Source organism: Pseudoliparis swirei, chromosome 6 (assembly GCF_029220125.1).
Source record: "Pseudoliparis swirei isolate HS2019 ecotype Mariana Trench chromosome 6, NWPU_hadal_v1, whole genome shotgun sequence".
Lineage (NCBI taxonomy): Eukaryota > Metazoa > Chordata > Actinopteri > Perciformes > Liparidae > Pseudoliparis > Pseudoliparis swirei.
In genome coordinates this window covers 11,898,543-11,916,749 of record NC_079393.1, presented here as the reverse complement: position 1 = coordinate 11,916,749, position 18,207 = coordinate 11,898,543, and the positions used below count along the sequence as shown (strand labels likewise).

At 42.0% G+C, this 18,207-nt stretch overlaps 2 protein-coding genes and 10 non-coding genes across 12 annotated transcripts; 1 reads left to right on the top strand and 11 right to left on the bottom strand.

Moving 5' to 3' along the window:
* Nucleotides 1–518: 518 nt before the first annotated feature.
* On the top strand, nt 519–9,953 carry map2k1 (mitogen-activated protein kinase kinase 1). Its single transcript, XM_056416212.1, has 12 exons — nt 519–1,763; nt 6,730–6,940; nt 7,271–7,417; nt 7,628–7,705; nt 7,866–7,917; nt 8,198–8,322; nt 8,653–8,860; nt 9,036–9,097; nt 9,194–9,252; nt 9,355–9,400; nt 9,474–9,583; nt 9,863–9,953. Exons 1-12 carry the CDS (start codon nt 1,681–1,683, stop codon nt 9,873–9,875), a joined length of 1,194 nt encoding a protein of 397 aa, XP_056272187.1. The 5' UTR covers nt 519–1,680; the 3' UTR covers nt 9,876–9,953.
* Nucleotides 9,954–10,185: 232 nt separating this feature from the next.
* Nucleotides 10,186–10,253, bottom strand: LOC130196013 (small nucleolar RNA SNORD18). Its single transcript, XR_008832163.1, has one exon. It is a non-coding gene; the product is annotated as a small nucleolar RNA SNORD18 (small nucleolar RNA).
* An 846-nt stretch (nt 10,254–11,099) lies between these two features.
* On the bottom strand, nt 11,100–11,199 carry LOC130196019 (small nucleolar RNA SNORD16). Its single transcript, XR_008832168.1, has one exon. It is a non-coding gene; the product is annotated as a small nucleolar RNA SNORD16 (small nucleolar RNA).
* Nucleotides 11,200–11,781: 582 nt separating this feature from the next.
* LOC130196010 (small nucleolar RNA SNORD18) lies at nt 11,782–11,853 on the bottom strand. Its single transcript, XR_008832160.1, has one exon. It is a non-coding gene; the product is annotated as a small nucleolar RNA SNORD18 (small nucleolar RNA).
* A 306-nt stretch (nt 11,854–12,159) lies between these two features.
* Nucleotides 12,160–12,259, bottom strand: LOC130196018 (small nucleolar RNA SNORD16). The gene has a single exon (XR_008832167.1). It is a non-coding gene; the product is annotated as a small nucleolar RNA SNORD16 (small nucleolar RNA).
* Nucleotides 12,260–12,892: 633 nt separating this feature from the next.
* Nucleotides 12,893–12,960, bottom strand: LOC130196012 (small nucleolar RNA SNORD18). The gene has a single exon (XR_008832162.1). It is a non-coding gene; the product is annotated as a small nucleolar RNA SNORD18 (small nucleolar RNA).
* A 209-nt stretch (nt 12,961–13,169) lies between these two features.
* Nucleotides 13,170–13,241, bottom strand: LOC130196009 (small nucleolar RNA SNORD18). Its single transcript, XR_008832159.1, has one exon. It is a non-coding gene; the product is annotated as a small nucleolar RNA SNORD18 (small nucleolar RNA).
* Nucleotides 13,242–14,139: 898 nt separating this feature from the next.
* On the bottom strand, nt 14,140–17,812 carry rpl4 (ribosomal protein L4). Its single transcript, XM_056416213.1, has 10 exons — nt 17,745–17,812; nt 16,900–17,071; nt 16,657–16,763; nt 16,269–16,407; nt 15,852–15,976; nt 15,369–15,498; nt 14,963–15,119; nt 14,676–14,759; nt 14,367–14,487; nt 14,140–14,277 (listed from the first exon to the last, which is right to left on the bottom strand). Exons 1-10 carry the CDS (start codon nt 17,745–17,747, stop codon nt 14,200–14,202), a joined length of 1,116 nt encoding a protein of 371 aa, XP_056272188.1. The 5' UTR covers nt 17,748–17,812; the 3' UTR covers nt 14,140–14,199.
* LOC130196014 (small nucleolar RNA SNORD18) lies at nt 14,563–14,630 on the bottom strand. Its single transcript, XR_008832164.1, has one exon. It is a non-coding gene; the product is annotated as a small nucleolar RNA SNORD18 (small nucleolar RNA).
* LOC130196011 (small nucleolar RNA SNORD18) lies at nt 14,840–14,911 on the bottom strand. The gene has a single exon (XR_008832161.1). It is a non-coding gene; the product is annotated as a small nucleolar RNA SNORD18 (small nucleolar RNA).
* On the bottom strand, nt 16,044–16,143 carry LOC130196017 (small nucleolar RNA SNORD16). Its single transcript, XR_008832166.1, has one exon. It is a non-coding gene; the product is annotated as a small nucleolar RNA SNORD16 (small nucleolar RNA).
* Nucleotides 16,475–16,573, bottom strand: LOC130196015 (small nucleolar RNA SNORD16). The gene has a single exon (XR_008832165.1). It is a non-coding gene; the product is annotated as a small nucleolar RNA SNORD16 (small nucleolar RNA).
* Nucleotides 17,813–18,207: the final 395 nt, after the last annotated feature.

Genomic DNA, 18,207 nt, shown 5'->3' with positions numbered 1-18,207 from the left:
TATCAGGATTTATTGTTCCATTTAAATCGCTTCACTCAAAATGGGGACATAAATGGAGTTTATTGTCCACTGATCATAAATTTATTCTATCCTAATTAGATATAAATTACATTAAATGAATCAATATAAGTGGCCTTCAAATGTGTTCGCAGGAGTTTCCTTTATTAAAAGCTTTTACACTATTTGCATACTAATTACACACACACACACACACACACACACACACAACTCGTGAAAGTAAACTCAGATTTGATGCACTTCACATTTCATTTTACTCAGACATTCTCTTTGGTGTTTGATGTTATTCAGGATTTTGAATAATTTAAAATCTATGGGTATATAATGGTGGGAGGAGAGATCCTGAATAAAATTATTAGATTTAGATTAGCTATATTCATAATGCTTTGATTTTCCTCATTGTTATTTTTCAATTAAGTTTTATTTTAAAAGTTTATTTTGTACGGTCCTGTTTGTGATTTTCATGGACAGGATATCTAGGTGCAGCCTGGGGGTGGAGCAGGTCAGGTTTGGGGGTCTTGGGATCGCCTCTCTTCTGTTTGCAGATGATGTGGTCCTGTTAGCATCCTCAGACCATGACCTCCGGCACTCACTGCGGCAGGGATGAGAGTCAGCACCGCCAAATCTGAGGCCATGGTGCTCTGCCGGAAACCGGTGGATTGCTCCCTCCAGGTGGGGACAGAGTGCCTGCCCCAAGCGAAGGAGTTCAAGTATCTCGGGGTCTTGTTCACGAGTGAGGGTAAGATGGAGCGGGAGATCGACAGGCGGATCGGTGCAGCTGCAGCAGTAAAACAGGCGCTGTACCGGTCTGTCTTGGTGAAGAGAGAGCTGAGCCGAAAGGCGAAGCTCTCAATTTACTGGTCGGTCTACGTTCCAATCCTCACCTATGGTCACGAACTTTGGGTAGTGACCGAAAGAACGAGGTCGCGAATACAAGCGGCCGAAATGAGTTTCCTCCGTAGGGTGGCCGGGGTGGATGGATGGATGGATTTTGTACAGCCCAATATCACACATTTTCCTCAGTGGGCTTTACAATCTGTACACATAAGACATCCCTGACCTTTGACCTCATCAGGGCCATGGCAGTAGCCGATTATTCAGTGTGAAAACATTCAAATGTGTATTTCATTTATTATGAAGAAAATGAAAGCTTACAGTTTTTGAGCAGACAATCGTGTACCTGTTAGCTTTAGTTATTTTTACAACAATAAATTAACGAATCAAATTCTGTATTATCAACTGCATTCTTTTGTAATAGCCCAATCTGCAAAGTGAGTCATTTGTATATTCGTACTTTAAGTATATGTGTATGCTAATAATGCTTGTAACAGAGTATTTCTACACTGTAGTATTGCTTATTTAATCTCCACCGCTGATGGTAATACCATCCATCACCAGCAGAGGGGGCGCTGTCCCAAGCACAACCATGCCGTCCGGAAGACGAATGTAAATATTTTTGTGACGTTGCATCTCCCGGATCCTTCACATCCTCCCATTAACAAGAACATCAGCCCCTCCAGCTCCTGGCTGCACATCTGTGTGTCTTATTCTGCCCGTCTGTGTCGACTGTGTCCTGATTCCAGAGCTCTCCTCTCCGGGTTTCCATTCATCCTGCTGCAGCTCGTGTCTTTCTGCCCCAGCTCGCTTCTTGTTGTCTCCAACATGCAGAAGAGAAGGAAGCCGGAGCCGATCCAACTCAACCCGATCCCCGATGGAAACACTATCAACGGCACCGGAGCCACAGAGTAAGCTTCAGTATTCATCTACTTCTGATGTTCCAACCGGTGAATGGGGAATATTGATAAGAGCTCTCGGATCGATCGTTAATGTTCGATTCACATTCAATAAATCTGCTATTAGGCTCGTGACAACTGCAGTGACATCTGAATAACCAACTCCTTTACAGTGTAAGCTTGTGTCTTCTGTCTAATATGAGACACACAGGTGTGTGTACGTGTTTGCGTGCCTGCCTGCGTGCGTGTGTGTGCGTGCGCGCGCACCCACGCACTGAGGTATTCACTTTCATTGTTATCGATTTATATATTGAGTTGCTTTTAATAAATATAATAATTGTTTATAAATTCCCAAATAGTGTGATGTTCAAATATGTCTAATGTCCGATGAGCGGTGGAGGTGAAAGTAATCCATCAATAAATCATTTTTAATCTAACAGATTTTTATTTAAAACCTCCTGCTTAAGTCGGCATCTTCAAACGCCATCCTTAGTCAGACTAATTGTCCAAAACACAAAACATGTTTGCTTGACGAATGACTCGCTTGATTAATCGTAATATCAAGGCACATTTGTGGTTGATCAAACTCTTTTTGTTGATCAACTAATCTTACACTGAATATTGCAACTGCTAAAACATTCCAAACATTTCTCATGAACAAATAATGTGTTCACTTGCTTTCATGAATCGACCACAGTGCTTCATCATCATCATCATCATCACCATCATCATCATCATCATCTTCATCGTCACAGAAGACCCTTTCGGCATGTCGTAGCAGGAAGAGCGCCGCTTATTAATAACTTCATGAATGCATTCCATGGAGGTGAGCTACATCCTGCGTGCTGCTGGCATGACACTTGATGAAACTGAGCCATCGTTAACTAAATTAGCATCACCTGTGTGTCTGCCATGAACAAGTGTGCAGCGCTCAGCTCATCTCCTCATGGGGTCACGGATGGGTCATGTCCATTAGCCAGAGTCTGACCTCTGCGGGGAGCCGTCGTGTAGAATAGTATTTCTGTGTGTTGTTTTCTCTCGTTCTCGGTTCTCGGAGACAGGCGGCGGTCCAGCAGCGAGCTGCAGCAGTTGAGAAGAGAGTTACGTAACATGTCGTCCCTCGTGATGGCTGGTCGAGGTGGAATATGTCATTGTTTCATCATGAGATCATACATCTGAAGTCCATTTGTGTCTTCTGCATTGAATAGACTTTAAACATTTAGGTGTCGCTTTCGTACGCTCAGCATTTTAGTTCAACTCCTTTGAGCTGCCGAATATTTTTTTTTTAAATCTGCCAGGTATTTTCTAGATTTATCCATTATTCGTTTATCCTATGTAATGTTAGGAAACGGGGAGTATTTGTAAAGTTTGGTAAAGTCTTCAAATTGCTTTTATTTTGTACTGACCGACCAAAACACAAAGATAGGCAGTTGTTATTACATTCTCACAGGTAACCATCACAGATTTTTATTTATTTTAAATAATGATGTTGGATGTCAGATGCCACAGGAACCCAACATGTTTTACAACCAATGAGCATCTGAACTCTGTATTATGGAGAGTTTGTATGCACGGCCACTAACAAAAGTGTAAATGTCAAACATAAAAAATATATTTCAACCCACAGTGTAATATGTTCTAATGTTCTATGAACCAAAAGATGCACAGGTTATTTATTTGTGTAGAGCTGAAGCTTTGCCAAATATTTGCAGACCAGTGAAGGGGAGGCCTGAATTCAAAGAGCCGCTTCGCTCCACATGTAATAGGAATAGGATGGTGTAATAGGATGGGCGTGGATGTTTTGGGCTTGGAGGTGGAGGATGAGGTGTCCTGTATGTGGGTTCTTACAATGTAGGGGTTATCTTTTTCTGGGAGATGGCAACAAAAATCAGCAAATTAGGCTTCGTCTGTCCACTGTAGTTTGTAGTTTGTCAGGACTTAGTCTCTTGTTCTTTAAATATTCGCTACGAATACCGAAAAGATTCCATTAAAACAGTGCTGCTGAATTATTACTAGGTGAGCATGTAGCAAACAACTACACAGCCACGGTTCAGTTCTACAGGTGTTTTGTCATCGCTTCTCTTCTCAACTTACAAGCTTTGTCCTTTACATTGGCACACTGGGTCCAAATGACCTCATTTGATTCTCAGCGTAGTTCCACCCAAAAAGCCTTTTTCACAGCAGACATTTAGATTTGTCGTAGAAGTAAAAGCCCAGGTGTTACTTTACACATGATAGATGGCCTGTTCTGTTCTGTAAGTGTCCCAAAAAGCCGTGACAGTGATTCAGGCTGCATGCACATTACCAGGAACCTTAAAGTGAGACAGTAAAATGGAAATCAACCAACATAAATTGAAACAATTTTTTTTTGGCATCCAGTCTCATAATACAATACCAATACTGTTGCATAAAATAAAGAATACCCAGCCGTTGTTTTGAATAGAATGAGGGGACACAATCATCAGAACAGTTACATAAATTGGCACATTATTTGGATTTTGGACCAGCATGCATGCTCATATGGCGGTGCAGGTGTTGCATGTTGTGTGCAGAAGAGCCGAATGCGATCGATGAGCTTCTTATTGAAACCAGTCCGTTCCGCTCTGGTGAAAAGGATTTACCAGTACAGCCCACAAAACGCTCTCTCAGTGTGAAATGGCTGGCAGCCATGTGAGTGGTGTACTGAGTGGCCCACATTATGCCAGCCAAGCATGTCATATTATCAGAGGAGATCTAAGAATAAATAAAACACAACCTGTTCTGGATAGACCTCTCAGGGCAATTTGCCATTTGCTAAAATCCTGGATACGATCCTGTGATTACCAAACTTACATAATATGACTGTATCTTTTATAACTTTGTTATTCGTAAAAGTGTTGCGGTTCATTCTTCTGCATCAGCTTTTTGTGTTTAGAGAACTTAATGTGAAAAAAGAAAATGAATGATGAACCCATATCGCATAGCCGACCACAGTTTGAGATGCTGATTCTTCCCTGGTTGGATAACACTTACATCCTGTTTTACCACAAATAATTTGCTTTAGTAAAAGTAAACATTCTAAATGTGTCCCTGTTTATTTCCTGTGGCAGTGATAGTTTATAAATGACTTAATCAGTCACAAAGTAAAAATGGACTTGCTTATAATTCCGTATATGTGCACGCTCAGTTGCAAAAGCATTAATTTCCCTTCACTTTAAACACTATTAATTCACTATCAAATCCTTTGAAAATGCAATAATACCTTCCACGTAATACCAATAATCAAACTATGCTATTTATGTCTTTCCCCTGGGTTTAACTAATAAAGGTCAGTGTTGGAAAAGCTACAATCAATGTCCTCTGTAATAAAAAAGCCAGGATGTTATGATGACCTATTTCCTTTGAACCCCTCTCCGTCCGCTGTGACCATGTTGTAGGTTTAGTGGGAAAGCAGCAGATTCACAGCCATGTTGAAGGGATATTGATCTGGTTTGATTTATTTCAGCTGAGTAACTAATAATGTCACAGAAGCCACACTGCAAAACAGAGATGCCATCTTCTTTCCGCCGCTTTGTAGCAAGCTGTGGAAATATGGTGTATTTTTGCATTTTAAATCCACGAGGTGTCCTTGGACATTGTGTGGATGGAGCACAAAGGCCGGCATCGCGCTCACGATGCCGGGGGGGGGGGGGGATGAGTGTAGCTGTTGTCGTCCTTCACACATATATTGTGTCAGGCTGCTCCTCTTCTCAGCATCTCCAGTCTCCTCCACCTTCAGCTTTTGTCGACAAAGCGACCACGCTACTCACAACCAACTCCACCTCAGCACTCGGTCTCCATGGATATGCAGGCCTACTGTCAGAAATATAACCACTTAAAACCCCTCTTTGCTGTGTCGTGGAGCAGCAGAGAGAAGGGCGTGCGTTCCTGCTATAGCTGCTCTCCACCGACTCGTTATTCTGTTCAAAGATATATTTTTTTAAGAATTAAGAAAACCATCTTATCGTCAGATAAGAATGCAAATATGAAATATTCTGTTTATGTTCAAAGCGAAAGATGGGACACTTTACAGTAGCTTGTACACTTGCGGGCTTATGAAGTTGTAATGGTAAAAGACTGCATGTTATAATTGTTGCAGGTTGCATAGCTATGTTGAGTTTGGTCTGGTAATAACACCTTTTCTTTGAACTGAGTTCAAACCACACTTAAACCTCGAGGAAACTCAAGTCTTTTTTATTTATCTTTTTATTTTTTATTGTCAGATGCACAGAATGACACAGGGTCAGACTGGGCACTGAAATTCTTAGGACAAGGCACATAAACCTCGAGGAAACTGCTGACTAAGCAAGTTTCCTGTTCCCCTACGATGTCCAGAGGAGGACATAGACTCCGCAGATGTAACGTCATAAACAAAGAAGTAAACCATACACAACGTCTGGTGTACCTTTCCCTCCCTAACGTACTCATTACCTGTGCATGCTCGTGTGCGTGATAACAACACAACTCACTGGTCTTTGCATCACCTTCCTTTAAAGGTAATACAACAGGCGTTACAGTATTGCAGTGTTTAGAGAGAGCGGCGTGGGAGGCGAAGAAGAGGGTCAAAGAGAAGCATCTCAGAAGAGTTTGCTCCACAATTGATTTCTCAAGAAAATGCATTGCCATGACAACAGCGCCAGGAGAAAGACACCAGCGCTCGGAGGGTCTCTGAGCTTCCTCACACTGGGATTGGGGAAGAAACCCCGACACACACCCTGTGACCCTTTCTGTCTTTCTGCAGGTTAATTGTTCCCAGAGTAACGTGCACCAGTTGTTGTCACGCGCTCCATCTTTCCTCCAAGGTTTCAATCAAATGAGAGACAGAGTCGATCTGGACAGCCGGTCTGCCGGGAAAGATCATCAAGAGTCCTGTCTGGATGAGCTCAAGGCACTCTCTATATACAGAGTATACATTCATAATATATGACCGACTCATCTTTCTCTCCGTCTTCTTTCTAAGAACAAATTTGGAGGCACTGCAGAAGAAATTAGAAGAACTTGAGCTGGATGAGCAGCAGCGGAAACGCCTGGAGGCCTTTCTGACACAGAAGCAGAAGGTGGGAGAGCTGAAGGACGACGACTTTGAGAAGATATGTGAGCTGGGGGCCGGCAACGGAGGAGTCGTCTTCAAGGTCTCCCACAGACCCTCTGGTCTGATCATGGCGAGGAAGGTGAGCTGTGGCCCTCAAGGTTTGGCGTAGGTGGGGCTTAAAAGATGGAATTACATCCATGATATATAATAAACAGTTATCTTCGTCAGGCAGGCAATGATTTTATACGGGCAACCATCCATGTTGGGAGTCAAATTTGTCTAATTTTTCGAGTATTTTGTGAACATGACATTCTTTAATCACACAAGATCAAATTAAAATAAATAAACATGCGGCCAAAATGAATGGATTTTTAAATTATAACATATGTAGGATGTTATGTTCTGTAAATATCTCCTGTTCCGTGTGGTATGAGAACATGAATACAGCCTGATGTCTGCTGTGTTCCAGCTGATCCACCTGGAGATCAAACCTGCCATCAGGAACCAGATCATTAGGGAGCTGCAGGTGCTGCACGAGTGTAACTCCCCCTACATTGTGGGCTTCTACGGGGCTTTCTACAGCGACGGAGAAATCAGCATCTGCATGGAGCATATGGTACTCATCTTTAATAGGTTGTGGCTCCCAGTGTGTTTATACAGCATTCACTGATAGTGCTGCTTTGTAGACGACGCTTTCTTTCCTTCCATGTACAATCTCATTAATATTGAAAGAAACACTTTTTTGTTTTGTTTAAATGATATTTTTGAATTTCAAAGAGTCCTTTCAGTAGAGGCTCTTCATATTTCCCTTCCCTGCTGGCTGTAGGACGGCGGCTCCCTGGACCAGTCGCTGAAGAAGGCCGGCAAGATCCCGGAGCAGATCCTTGGCAAAGTCAGCATCGCTGTGGGTAGCTCCGACACCTCCACTGCCTGTGGTCGTCCCACTACAGCTATATTTGTTTTGTTTTTGGATATACAACTCCATTCAACAATGAGCTATTACATTGTGTCTTTTATATAATCTGAAATTATACAACACTGATAAGCAATATTTGTCTTTTCAGGTCATTAAAGGACTCGCCTACCTGAGGGAGAAACACAAGATCATGCACAGAGGTCATTATTTGACTTAGTAAAATATGTTATGAGGTTTTCCCTTTACAATACCTTTATGTTTATTAGCGAAGACTGTATTGAAGTCCATATTCAAGATGCATAGACTAGATATTTGTGTTTTAGATATGTATGATGACATTAAATGGTATAAAGACAAGCACACAGTGCACAACATGCACTCAACCTTTGCAACAGACAGTTTTGTGTGCTTAATGTTCTGTGTTGAATATTTTGCCAAACATGTCCTCTTAAATATATATACTGCATGATCCTCTTTCAGATGTCAAGCCTTCAAACATCCTTGTGAATTCCCGCGGTGAAATCAAGCTGTGCGACTTTGGAGTGAGCGGACAGCTCATCGACTCCATGGCCAACTCCTTCGTGGGAACCCGCTCCTACATGTCGGTGAGTTCACACGGACGCACTATCCTTCTGCCTCGTCCACATTAGCCGTTACGAAGTGTCACATTTAATATGGTTGGCAACTATTCAAGTCCCAAATTCCAGATTCTGATGGCTCACAAATCAACTTTGACGAGATGTATACACCGGTCAGGTGGGCCAAATATCTTTACAGCATGAATTGTGTTTATAGTTGGGCCTACACACTGGAACAAATATCACAACGCTGTAAGGAATCTCAGTTTTGCGTTTGCATGTTGTATTTTGCGATGCTTTCTAATGACAATCCACACATGGTTGTCATAGTGATGTAATTGCGTGCGTGTTGTGCAGCCAGAGCGTTTACAGGGAACCCATTACTCGGTTCAGTCGGACATCTGGAGTATGGGTCTGTCCCTGGTGGAAATGGCAATTGGGCGCTTTCCCATCCCACCGCCTGATACCAAGGAACTGGAAAAGATTTTTGGCTTCCCAGTAGAAGGGGAGGCGGCCTGCAGCGAGTCCTCCCCACAGCCGCAGCCCCCCGGGCGACCAGGCAGCTGTAAGTCGGACATGAAGCTGGTTTGTTCTGTGATTCTGCAGAACGGCCGTTTCAAAGGGTCCGTTGAAATAGATCTTGAATAATACGAGAGCATGAAGTGACAGCTATTGGTGACCTTGAGTGATGAGCACACTGAATTATTAAAGAAGCTCAAATTAGTTTTTATTCCCCCCAGCATACGGACCTGACAGACCACCGATGGCTATATTTGAGCTGCTTGATTACATAGTGAATGAGGTGAGTGTGCCCATTATATAACCACATCCTGACTGAGCATACCGTTTAATGTACATATCGGTCCATTGAGAGCTGACTGGACCGTTTCCCCTTCAGCCTCCACCAAAGCTCCCTGGAATATTCGGCTCCGAATTTCAAGACTTTGTGAACAAATGGTATGTAGAAGAAATAAATTCAAAGTGTTGGAATATCCACGTCTGCCTGACACTTTCTGCCACCTGGTGGTTTTAAAATGCACTACACTGTCCCCAATGCAGTTTGATAAAGAATCCAGCAGAGAGAGCGGACCTCAAACAGTTGACGGTGGGTGTTCAAACTCAGCAGTACATGTTTGTGTTCACCTTAGCAGACGACTTACACTCCTTTTTCCCTTCAGGTGCATTCGTTCATCAAATTGTCCGACGCAGAGCAGGTGGACTTCGCAGGCTGGTTGTGCAGCACCATTGGACTCAATCAGCCGGTGACGCCCACCCACAGTACAGCAATGTGAGGCCATGTTTACAACATCCCTAGGGTCCTCTGATGAATGGTTGTTATGGGTCAAATATATGTTTATACCGATCACTTGAGTTTAAAAGTTGTGCGATCAATAGTTGTATATTCAGTGTACAAACCTTCATGCCAAGTGAAATTATCTGTTTGAACTCTGGCCTACATTGCAGGGCGGCCTGAAAGCCATCTTTTTCTAATGCTCAAATACTTTTATCATGACAAATGCTGCTCAGCCTGTGTGCTTGATATTCCTCTTTGCCTTTTGTCCTTTAGCACCAACAGATGAAAGTCTGGAGCTTATGTGAAATAAAGTCTTGTGAACCAAACGTTTGAAAAAAAGGTTTTATTAAATTCAAGTACAGGACCAAGTTTTTTTATTTTTATCACTTAACTCTCAAGCCTCTAGATTGAGTCAAACCATTACCAATGGGACATTCTTGAGGATGTCATCACGTCTTTGTTTTTAAAGTTCAGTTGGAGTATTATCCTCAAGTTCTTCAGGACTCAGGAGCTGATCTTTTAGCTGCAATGAAAAAATAAACAAGTCTTAAAATTGAAAACTTCCTCTTAACTAAAAAATGCATTAGTTCTGTGCATTGCTCAGGACTTCCATATAATCAGGATTCAGAAACACGGACCGGAAGTAGGAAATTCATCATAGTTGACAAGCAAAAATCAATGTTCAGGAAGTTTAGACTGCAGCACTTACATTGGTGTACGAAGAGCCTTCTGGATCTCCTCCTCGTCTTGAGCATCATCCTCAAGTTCTTTTCAGGACTTTGCAGCTGATCTTTTAGCTGTAATGACAAAATAATCAAGTCTTAAAATTGGGAACTTCTGCTAGACTACAAATGCATCATTGGCTTTATGCGTTGCTCAGGACTTCCATATAATCAGGATTCAGAAACACGGACCGGAAGTAGAAAAATCATCAATAGTTGACAAGCAAACATTACTGTTCAAGAAGTTTAGACTGCAGCGCTTACATTGGTGTACGAAGAGCCTTCTGGATCTCCTGACGCTTCAGAATCCTGCTCAGGTCGGTGATGGTCATCCTGTGGATGGGCCGGCTAAAGGAAAAACATTATGAATTCAATGAGTGATTCCATAACACAATTAAACACTGAACTGAGGTTGAATTAGGAGTAAAACGGCCTCAGATATGCCGTTAAGTCAAGAAACATTGAAAATAAACAATACATTTTTTGAGGAATTAGATATTTAGAGCTTACCCAATAGTAATTGTAAAAAAGGCAATTCAAATAATGTGTTGCCCAATAGAGTTCTGATTCATGCCAACAGAGAAAATGTAGACTACCTTCTTGATGTCATTCCAGGCTTTCAGCTTCTTCAACAGGAGCACTGCCTCCTTGGTTCTCTTGTAGCTCTCAACTTTGTCTTCAACCACGAGCGGGACCTCTGGGATTTCCTCGATGCGGTGTCCTAACGGACAGATACTCGTGTCAACCATTTTCTTCGCACTGCGTCACAGACTAGTGTTACCAGAGCTTGCTCAGAACTCAAGACACATCAATACCTTGTGACAGCTTAAAGACGGCAGGCTACCGTCACTGTTCACGGGCTCAGACGCAAATTACACCATCATAGCAAGACACACTCCTCTTTAAAGATAGTAACCACCTCAATATGGACCTATATGCAATATTATACACAATATTTAAGAATACAAAAGTTTATTTAATTGTATACTTCCTATTCACAACAAAGGCTTACCTTTGGACATCACAAGTGCAGGAATTGTAGTCATCATGACATGGAGTCTTGTTTGAGCATCATCCTCAAGTTCTTCTTCAGGACTCTGCAGCGGATCTTTTAGCTGTCATGATAAAAATAACCACGTCTTAAAATTGGGAACTTCCGCTCAACTAAAAAATTCTTCATTGGCTTTATGCGTTGCTCGGGACTTCCATATAATCTGGATTCAGAAACACGGACCGGAAGTAGGAAAATCATCATAGTTGACAAGCAAAAATAAATGTTCAAGAGGTTTAGACTGCAGCGCTTACATTGGTGTACGAAGAGCCTTCTGGATCTCCTCACGCTTCAGAATCCTGCTCAGGTCTGTGTTGGTCCTCCTGTGGATGGGTCGGCTGAAAGAAACAAGACATTATGAATTAATTCATCAAGTTGAAGATTATGGAAAAAGTCAATTGACAAGCATGTTGATGCTCAAACTCAGAACTTCTTTAAATATCACAGAATATCAAAAACACGGACCATGAAGTGGAAGCTCATCACTGATGTGATAGACATGTTTTACTCGTGTAACAATGAGATGTTTAACTCACTTGTAACGGCTCAGGGAAGCAGGTCTCCACCAGGTGCCGTACAGCTCATCCATGCAGAAGCATCCGGCGTGACCACCAGGGGCCTCGGGAGGTCGTTTGTTTACGTTCTGCAGAGCGATGCCTTAAAAATACATAATTAAACACTCAGCAGGTTGAATTATCTTGTTCCTGGTTTTTCTAATCGATGCGGTGTCCTAACAGACAGATACTCGGGTCCGCCATTTTCTTCGCACTGCGTCACAGACTAGTGTTAACAGAGCTTGCTCAGAACTCAAGACACATCAATACCTTGTGACAGCTTAAAGACGGCAGGCTACCGTCACTGTTCACGGGCTCAGACGCAAATTACACCATCATAGCAAGACAAACTACTCTTTAAAGATAGTAACCACCTCAATATGTACCCATATACAATATCATTTTTAAGAATAAAAAAAAAGTTGTTTTAAATGTTATACTTCCTATCCTCAACAAATGCTTACCGTTGGACATCACAAGAGCAGGAATTGCAGAGGCAGCCACAGCAGAGCAGACAGCAGAACGCTTCTGGCTTGTATTGACTCCGCGGTGCCAGTGACGCCAGGTTTGAGGGAGCCATCACGTCATGGAGTCTTGTTTGAGCATCATCCTTTTAGCAGATCTTTTAGCTGCAATGAGAAAATAACCATGTATTAAAAGTTGGAACTTCTGCAAGATAACTAATTCATCATTGGCTTTATGCGTTGCTCAGGACTTCCATATAATCAGGATTCAGAAACACGAACCGGAAGTAGGAAATTCATCAGTTGACAAGCAAAAAAAATGTTCAGGAAGTTTAGACTGCAGCGCTTATATTGGTGTACGAAGAGCCTTCTGGATCTCCTCCTCCTTGAGAATCATCCTCAAGTTCTTCTTCAGGACTCTGCAGCTGATCTTTTAGCTGTAATGACAAAATAACCAAGTCTTAAAATTGGGAACTTCTGCTCGACGACAAATTCATCATTAGTTCTATGCGTTGCTCAGGACTTCCATATAATCAGGATTCAGAAACACGGACCTGAAGTAGGAAAATCATCATAGTTGACAAGCAAAAATTAATGTTCAAGAGGTTTAGACTGCAGCGCTTACATTGGTGTACGAAGAGCCTTCTGGATCTCCTCTCTTCAGAATCCTGCTCAGGTCTGTGTTGGGCCTCCTGTGGATGGGTCGGCTGAAAGAAGCAAGACATTATGAATTTAATTCATCATGTTGAAGATCATGGAAACAGTCAATTGATAAATCTTTTGATACTCAAACTCAGAACTTCTTTAAATATCACAGAATTTCAAAAACACGGACCATGAAGTGGAAGCTCATCACTGATGTGATATACATGTTTTACTCGTGTAACAATGAGATGTTTAACTCACTTGTAACGGCTCAGGGAAGCAGGTCTCCACCAGGTGCCGTACAGCTCATCCATGCAGAAGCATCCGGCGTGACCACCAGGGGCCTCGGGACGCTGTTATGCAGTGATGGCAGGACAGGCAAACAAGTTAGTTTTAAAACCAACTTTAAAAAGTGATTCACAAATGTTTTACTGCCCATGTTTAAAAAAATATATACATCTACTTCATATTAAAACGCAGTTGGTATTAAGGAATATTAAGATAATGTTCCAATATCATTTACACAAGGGAAAACTTTTACATTTGAACAAATAAATCACCTGAGGAATTGCAGAAGACTTGAGACAGCGGCGACTCGGTTGTCGATGTTCCTGTGGAGACTCCGGATCTTACCTTTACCAGCACTAAAGGGCTCAGCATGCAAGTTTCTTCTTCAGGTTCACTCGGGCATGAACTAAGCGCCGTGGACTTTGCAGGCTGGTTGTGCAGAACCACTGGACCCTGTCAGGCGGTGAGACACTTCACAGCAATGAGGCCATTTGGGTTCACAACAAATCCTACATCAAGGTCCTCTGATGAATGGGGTTATGGGTAACATGTTTACACTGATCACTAATGAGTGTAAAAGTTGTGCAATCAATAGGTAGTCAGTGTACTAACCTACATGCAACGTGAAATTATGTTTTTAACAGTCGCTAACCTATATGGCAGGTCTGCCCAAAAAGCTATCTTTTTCTAATGATCAAAGAATGGAATAAAGACAAATTCTGCTCAACCTGATCGATTTTCCCCTTTGGCGAGAGATTTAAGTCTCTTTACTGATGTGAAATAAATTGTCTTGGGAATAAAGATGTGCAATTACAAGTCTGACTCGTAGATTTGAAACAAATGATTTATTAAATCACTGAACCCTTCCTTGTCAACAAGTATAGATCTATGCCTTGGGTTTGACAGGTGCTCCTGCTCCCTTCCTAGCAGGCTTCTTCTTGGGTTTCAGCATCTTTGCCTTGATCTATGGAGCGAACAAGCAAGATGTCAAAGTAATGAATAATATTAAGCTAGAAGTTTTGCTTCCAGCATGAATTCGTTTTTGGTTCTTACCGCAGGGTTATGCTTGAGGATGGCATTACGTCTGGCCGTCTTGGCGTAGGGGTTCAGTTTGAGCATTATCCTCAAGTTCTTCAGAGGATTCTTCTTCAGGACTCTGCGGTTGATGGTCTTGCTGCAAAGACAAAATAACCAAGTCTTAATATTGGGAACTACTGCTTTGCTACAAATGCATCATTGGCTTTATGCGTTGCTCAGGACTTCCATATAATCAGGATTCAGAAACACGGACCGGAAGCAGGAAAATCATCATAGTTGACAAGCAAACATTAGTGTTCAGGAAGTTTAGACTGCAGCGCTTACTTTGGTGTACGAAGAGCCTTCTGGATCTCCTCACTCTTCAGAATCCTGCTCAGGTCTGTGTTGGTCATCGTGTGCATGGGCAGGCTGAAAGAAACAAGACATTATGAATTTAATTCATCATGTTGAAGATTATGGAAACCATCAATTGACACGTCTTGACGTTTAAACTCAGAACTTCTTTCAATATCAACGAATTTCAAAAACACGGACCATGAAGTGGAAGCTCATCACTGATGTAATCGACACGTTTTACTCATGCAACAATGAGATGTTTCTTAAACACTCACTTGTAACCCTTCTTCAGGGTAGAAGGTTTACGCCAGGTCCCGTACAGCTCATCCAGCTTGCGGAAAGCACTCTCGGTCCAGATGCAGAAGCGTCCAACATGACCACCAGGGGCAAGCCTCAGGAGGTTCAGTTTGTTTACGTTCTGCAGAGTGATTCCTTTGAAAAACAGCATAATAATTAAACACTCAGTTTTTTGTAGTTGTTAGTTTACATCAGAACTTTGATAACCATTAATTAAAATCATTAAGGACTATTAAAAAAAAGTAGTCAGTACAGCATTTTTAGCTATGCCCTTCGAGTAGACAAGAAACCTTGCATATGAACTATAAATAGTTTAATTATAAAATATTCAGAAGTCTTAAATCTATTTACATAAGAGAAATACATCATTAAAATATAACGAACCTGGGATATTTCTGAAGGCCTTGGTGACACCGGAGTCTTGGTTGTAGATGATGCATGGTCCTCTGCGTTGGATCCGTCTGCGATTCCTCATCTTACCCTTACCAGCACGCATGCGCTGAGAGGCGTAGACCTGGGAATAAAAAGAGTATATCATTACTCGACACAATTAAAAATAAACCAAGTAGTGCCCAATATACTCAACTTCAGGCTGAAACGTTAACAGTTGATAGCACTTAAAGAAATCAGTTCGGTCGAAGATCTCTGCTAAACGGATACATACATGTGAATCAGATAACGGATTCTAAACATCTCTCCCAGTTGTGCTTTACTCAGCAATCTTTTTTTAAATATAAATCTTATCTTTAAGTAAAGTTTGCATCCAGGATTTCCCCCAAATGGAAGAGACTGTGGGAAAAAGGCAATTCAAATAATGTGTTCCCTAATAGAGTTCTGATTCATGCCAACAGAGAAAATGTAGATTACCTTCTTGACGTCATTCCAGGCTTTCAGCTTCTTCAACAAGAGCACTGCCTCCTTGGTTCTCTTGTAGCTCTCAACTTTGTCTTCAACCACGAGCGGGACCTCTGGGATTTCCTCGATGCGGTGTCCTAACGGACAGATACTCGTGTCAACCATTTTCTTCGCACTGCGTCACAGACTAGCGTTACCACAGCTTGCTCAGAACTCAAGACACATCAATACCTTGTGACAGCTTAAAGACGGCAGGCTACCGTCACTGTTCACGGGCTCAGACGCAAATTACACCATCATAGCAAGACAAACTCCTCTTTAAAGATAGTACCCACCTCAATATGTACCTATATGCAATATTATATACAACCTGTAATAATAATAAAGTTTATTAAAATTGCATACTTCCTATTCTCTACCATTGCTTACCTTTGGACATCACAAGAGCAGGAATTGCAGAGGCAGCCACGGCAGAGCAGATGGCATAACGCTTCTGGGTTTTATTGATCCTGCGGTGCCAGCGGCGCCAGGTTTTGGTGGGGGCAAACATGCGGCCTCCACGACACATCTAGACTAAAGTCAAGGAGGTTTGACAACTACTGAATGAAAACATAACTACCGAAGTAAATAATACTTGCTCAGACTCAATGTTCTTCAGCCATCTGTGCCAGCATATGACAGCAGGCATACCGTCACTGGTCACAGAGTCAGTCGCAAATTACACCATCATTGCAAGTTTTGTGCCCGTCTAGTTTTCACAATATTTTTAAAAAAGGGAGAACATTTACAGCGTTTCCATTTTTCCTCACAAGGATACATTTCCAAAAGCACCCTGTCCAGAACGGTGAGTACCACCACCTCGCACACGGGGGATACGTGCTACAGCTCTTCCTGTACCCCAGGACTCGGCACTGGTCTGGTGACCTGTAATAAAACAATTATAGACCTAAATTACAAACAAAATACATCCGATTTGTGAATACATGTCCTCAGTCGCCATCTTAAAATATTGTATTAACTAGGACGGGCGATCTTGGTCCACTTGGACATATACACTCACCTGCCAGTTCACTGACTGCATAAGGCTGGCGACTGTTCTTGCGCATGTTGGTGTGCACAAAATTCACAACATCGGGGCGAATTGGAGCCTTGAACACAGCTGGCAAGACGACATTCTTGCCAATAGTTTCTCCTTTCTCGGAATACACCGATATCAAGGGTCGGGCACACGCCTAAGACACAAAACAATGAAATGTAGGTAAATATAGTGCTGGATTTGAGAAGGTATTGAATACTCGAATGTAAATCACTTAAAACAACGTGTGCTAAGGACAAGCATATCCTGTACGGCAAGGCCGACAAACTTTTAAACCAGTTTGATAAAACTCGATGCAACTGGTACGTCCCAATCAGAGGTACTTAACTGCTAACAGGTGACAGCTCATTTACATTACATATTTACACAAACTCTTGGGTGAAATATGACATTTGTTCTGATCTTAGCTCGTTTAAGCTAACGCGACTGAATTAGCAAGCTAGTCTAAAACGTAGACGGCTAATCATCGATGTCGTTAGCGCCGTTATGAGCATATCATATCTGATAATTGCGATATAAATATATATACAATTCGATGATTTGTAAACGGGCCAGATGTACTAACTACGTGTTACTTATGTACCACTGAGGAGACAGCCACACGTGTCACTGAGTTGAACGATACACGTCCAAAATGGCTCCTCGTGTTAGCTTCGTTAGCCGGGACCTTTCACACGATCGGTCCTCATACGCCTCAGTTCACGCATCGCACAAACAACGGACAAAGGTTTATTTGATAAGTTCCCACCACCAGATGCGACATCCGTATTACATAGTATGTTAATAACAATCTGAGTGTGTTTTCTCACCATTTTCGGGAAATATTTTTCGGCTCGCCGGGAACCACACTGCTCACGGTATGGCGGCCACGGTGAAAAGGAAGTTGGTACGTTACCTTAAAAGCGTTATGCCTCCGCCTCGACGAATATCACTTCCGCCGAGTGATAGTTTTGACGATTGTTTTGCTTACCGTGAACTAACGTTGATTTAAATGTGTCTAACATTCTATCAAACATTTACATTCACATTTTTAATCAAATGCTCCAAATATAAATGTATTAAAGTCAGTTACTTCAAATGGGACTATTTCTTTACGCCATGTTGGCGCATTATGACCGAACTATTTTCTTCGAGTAACATTTACTTTCATTAGACATTATTTGAATAAGACATGTTTTACAATTCATGAGATCATAGAAACATGTTGCCAACTTTGCATTCATTTCTGATATATAAACGCATAATCCTGATTTAAAATGGTGACCTTTAACC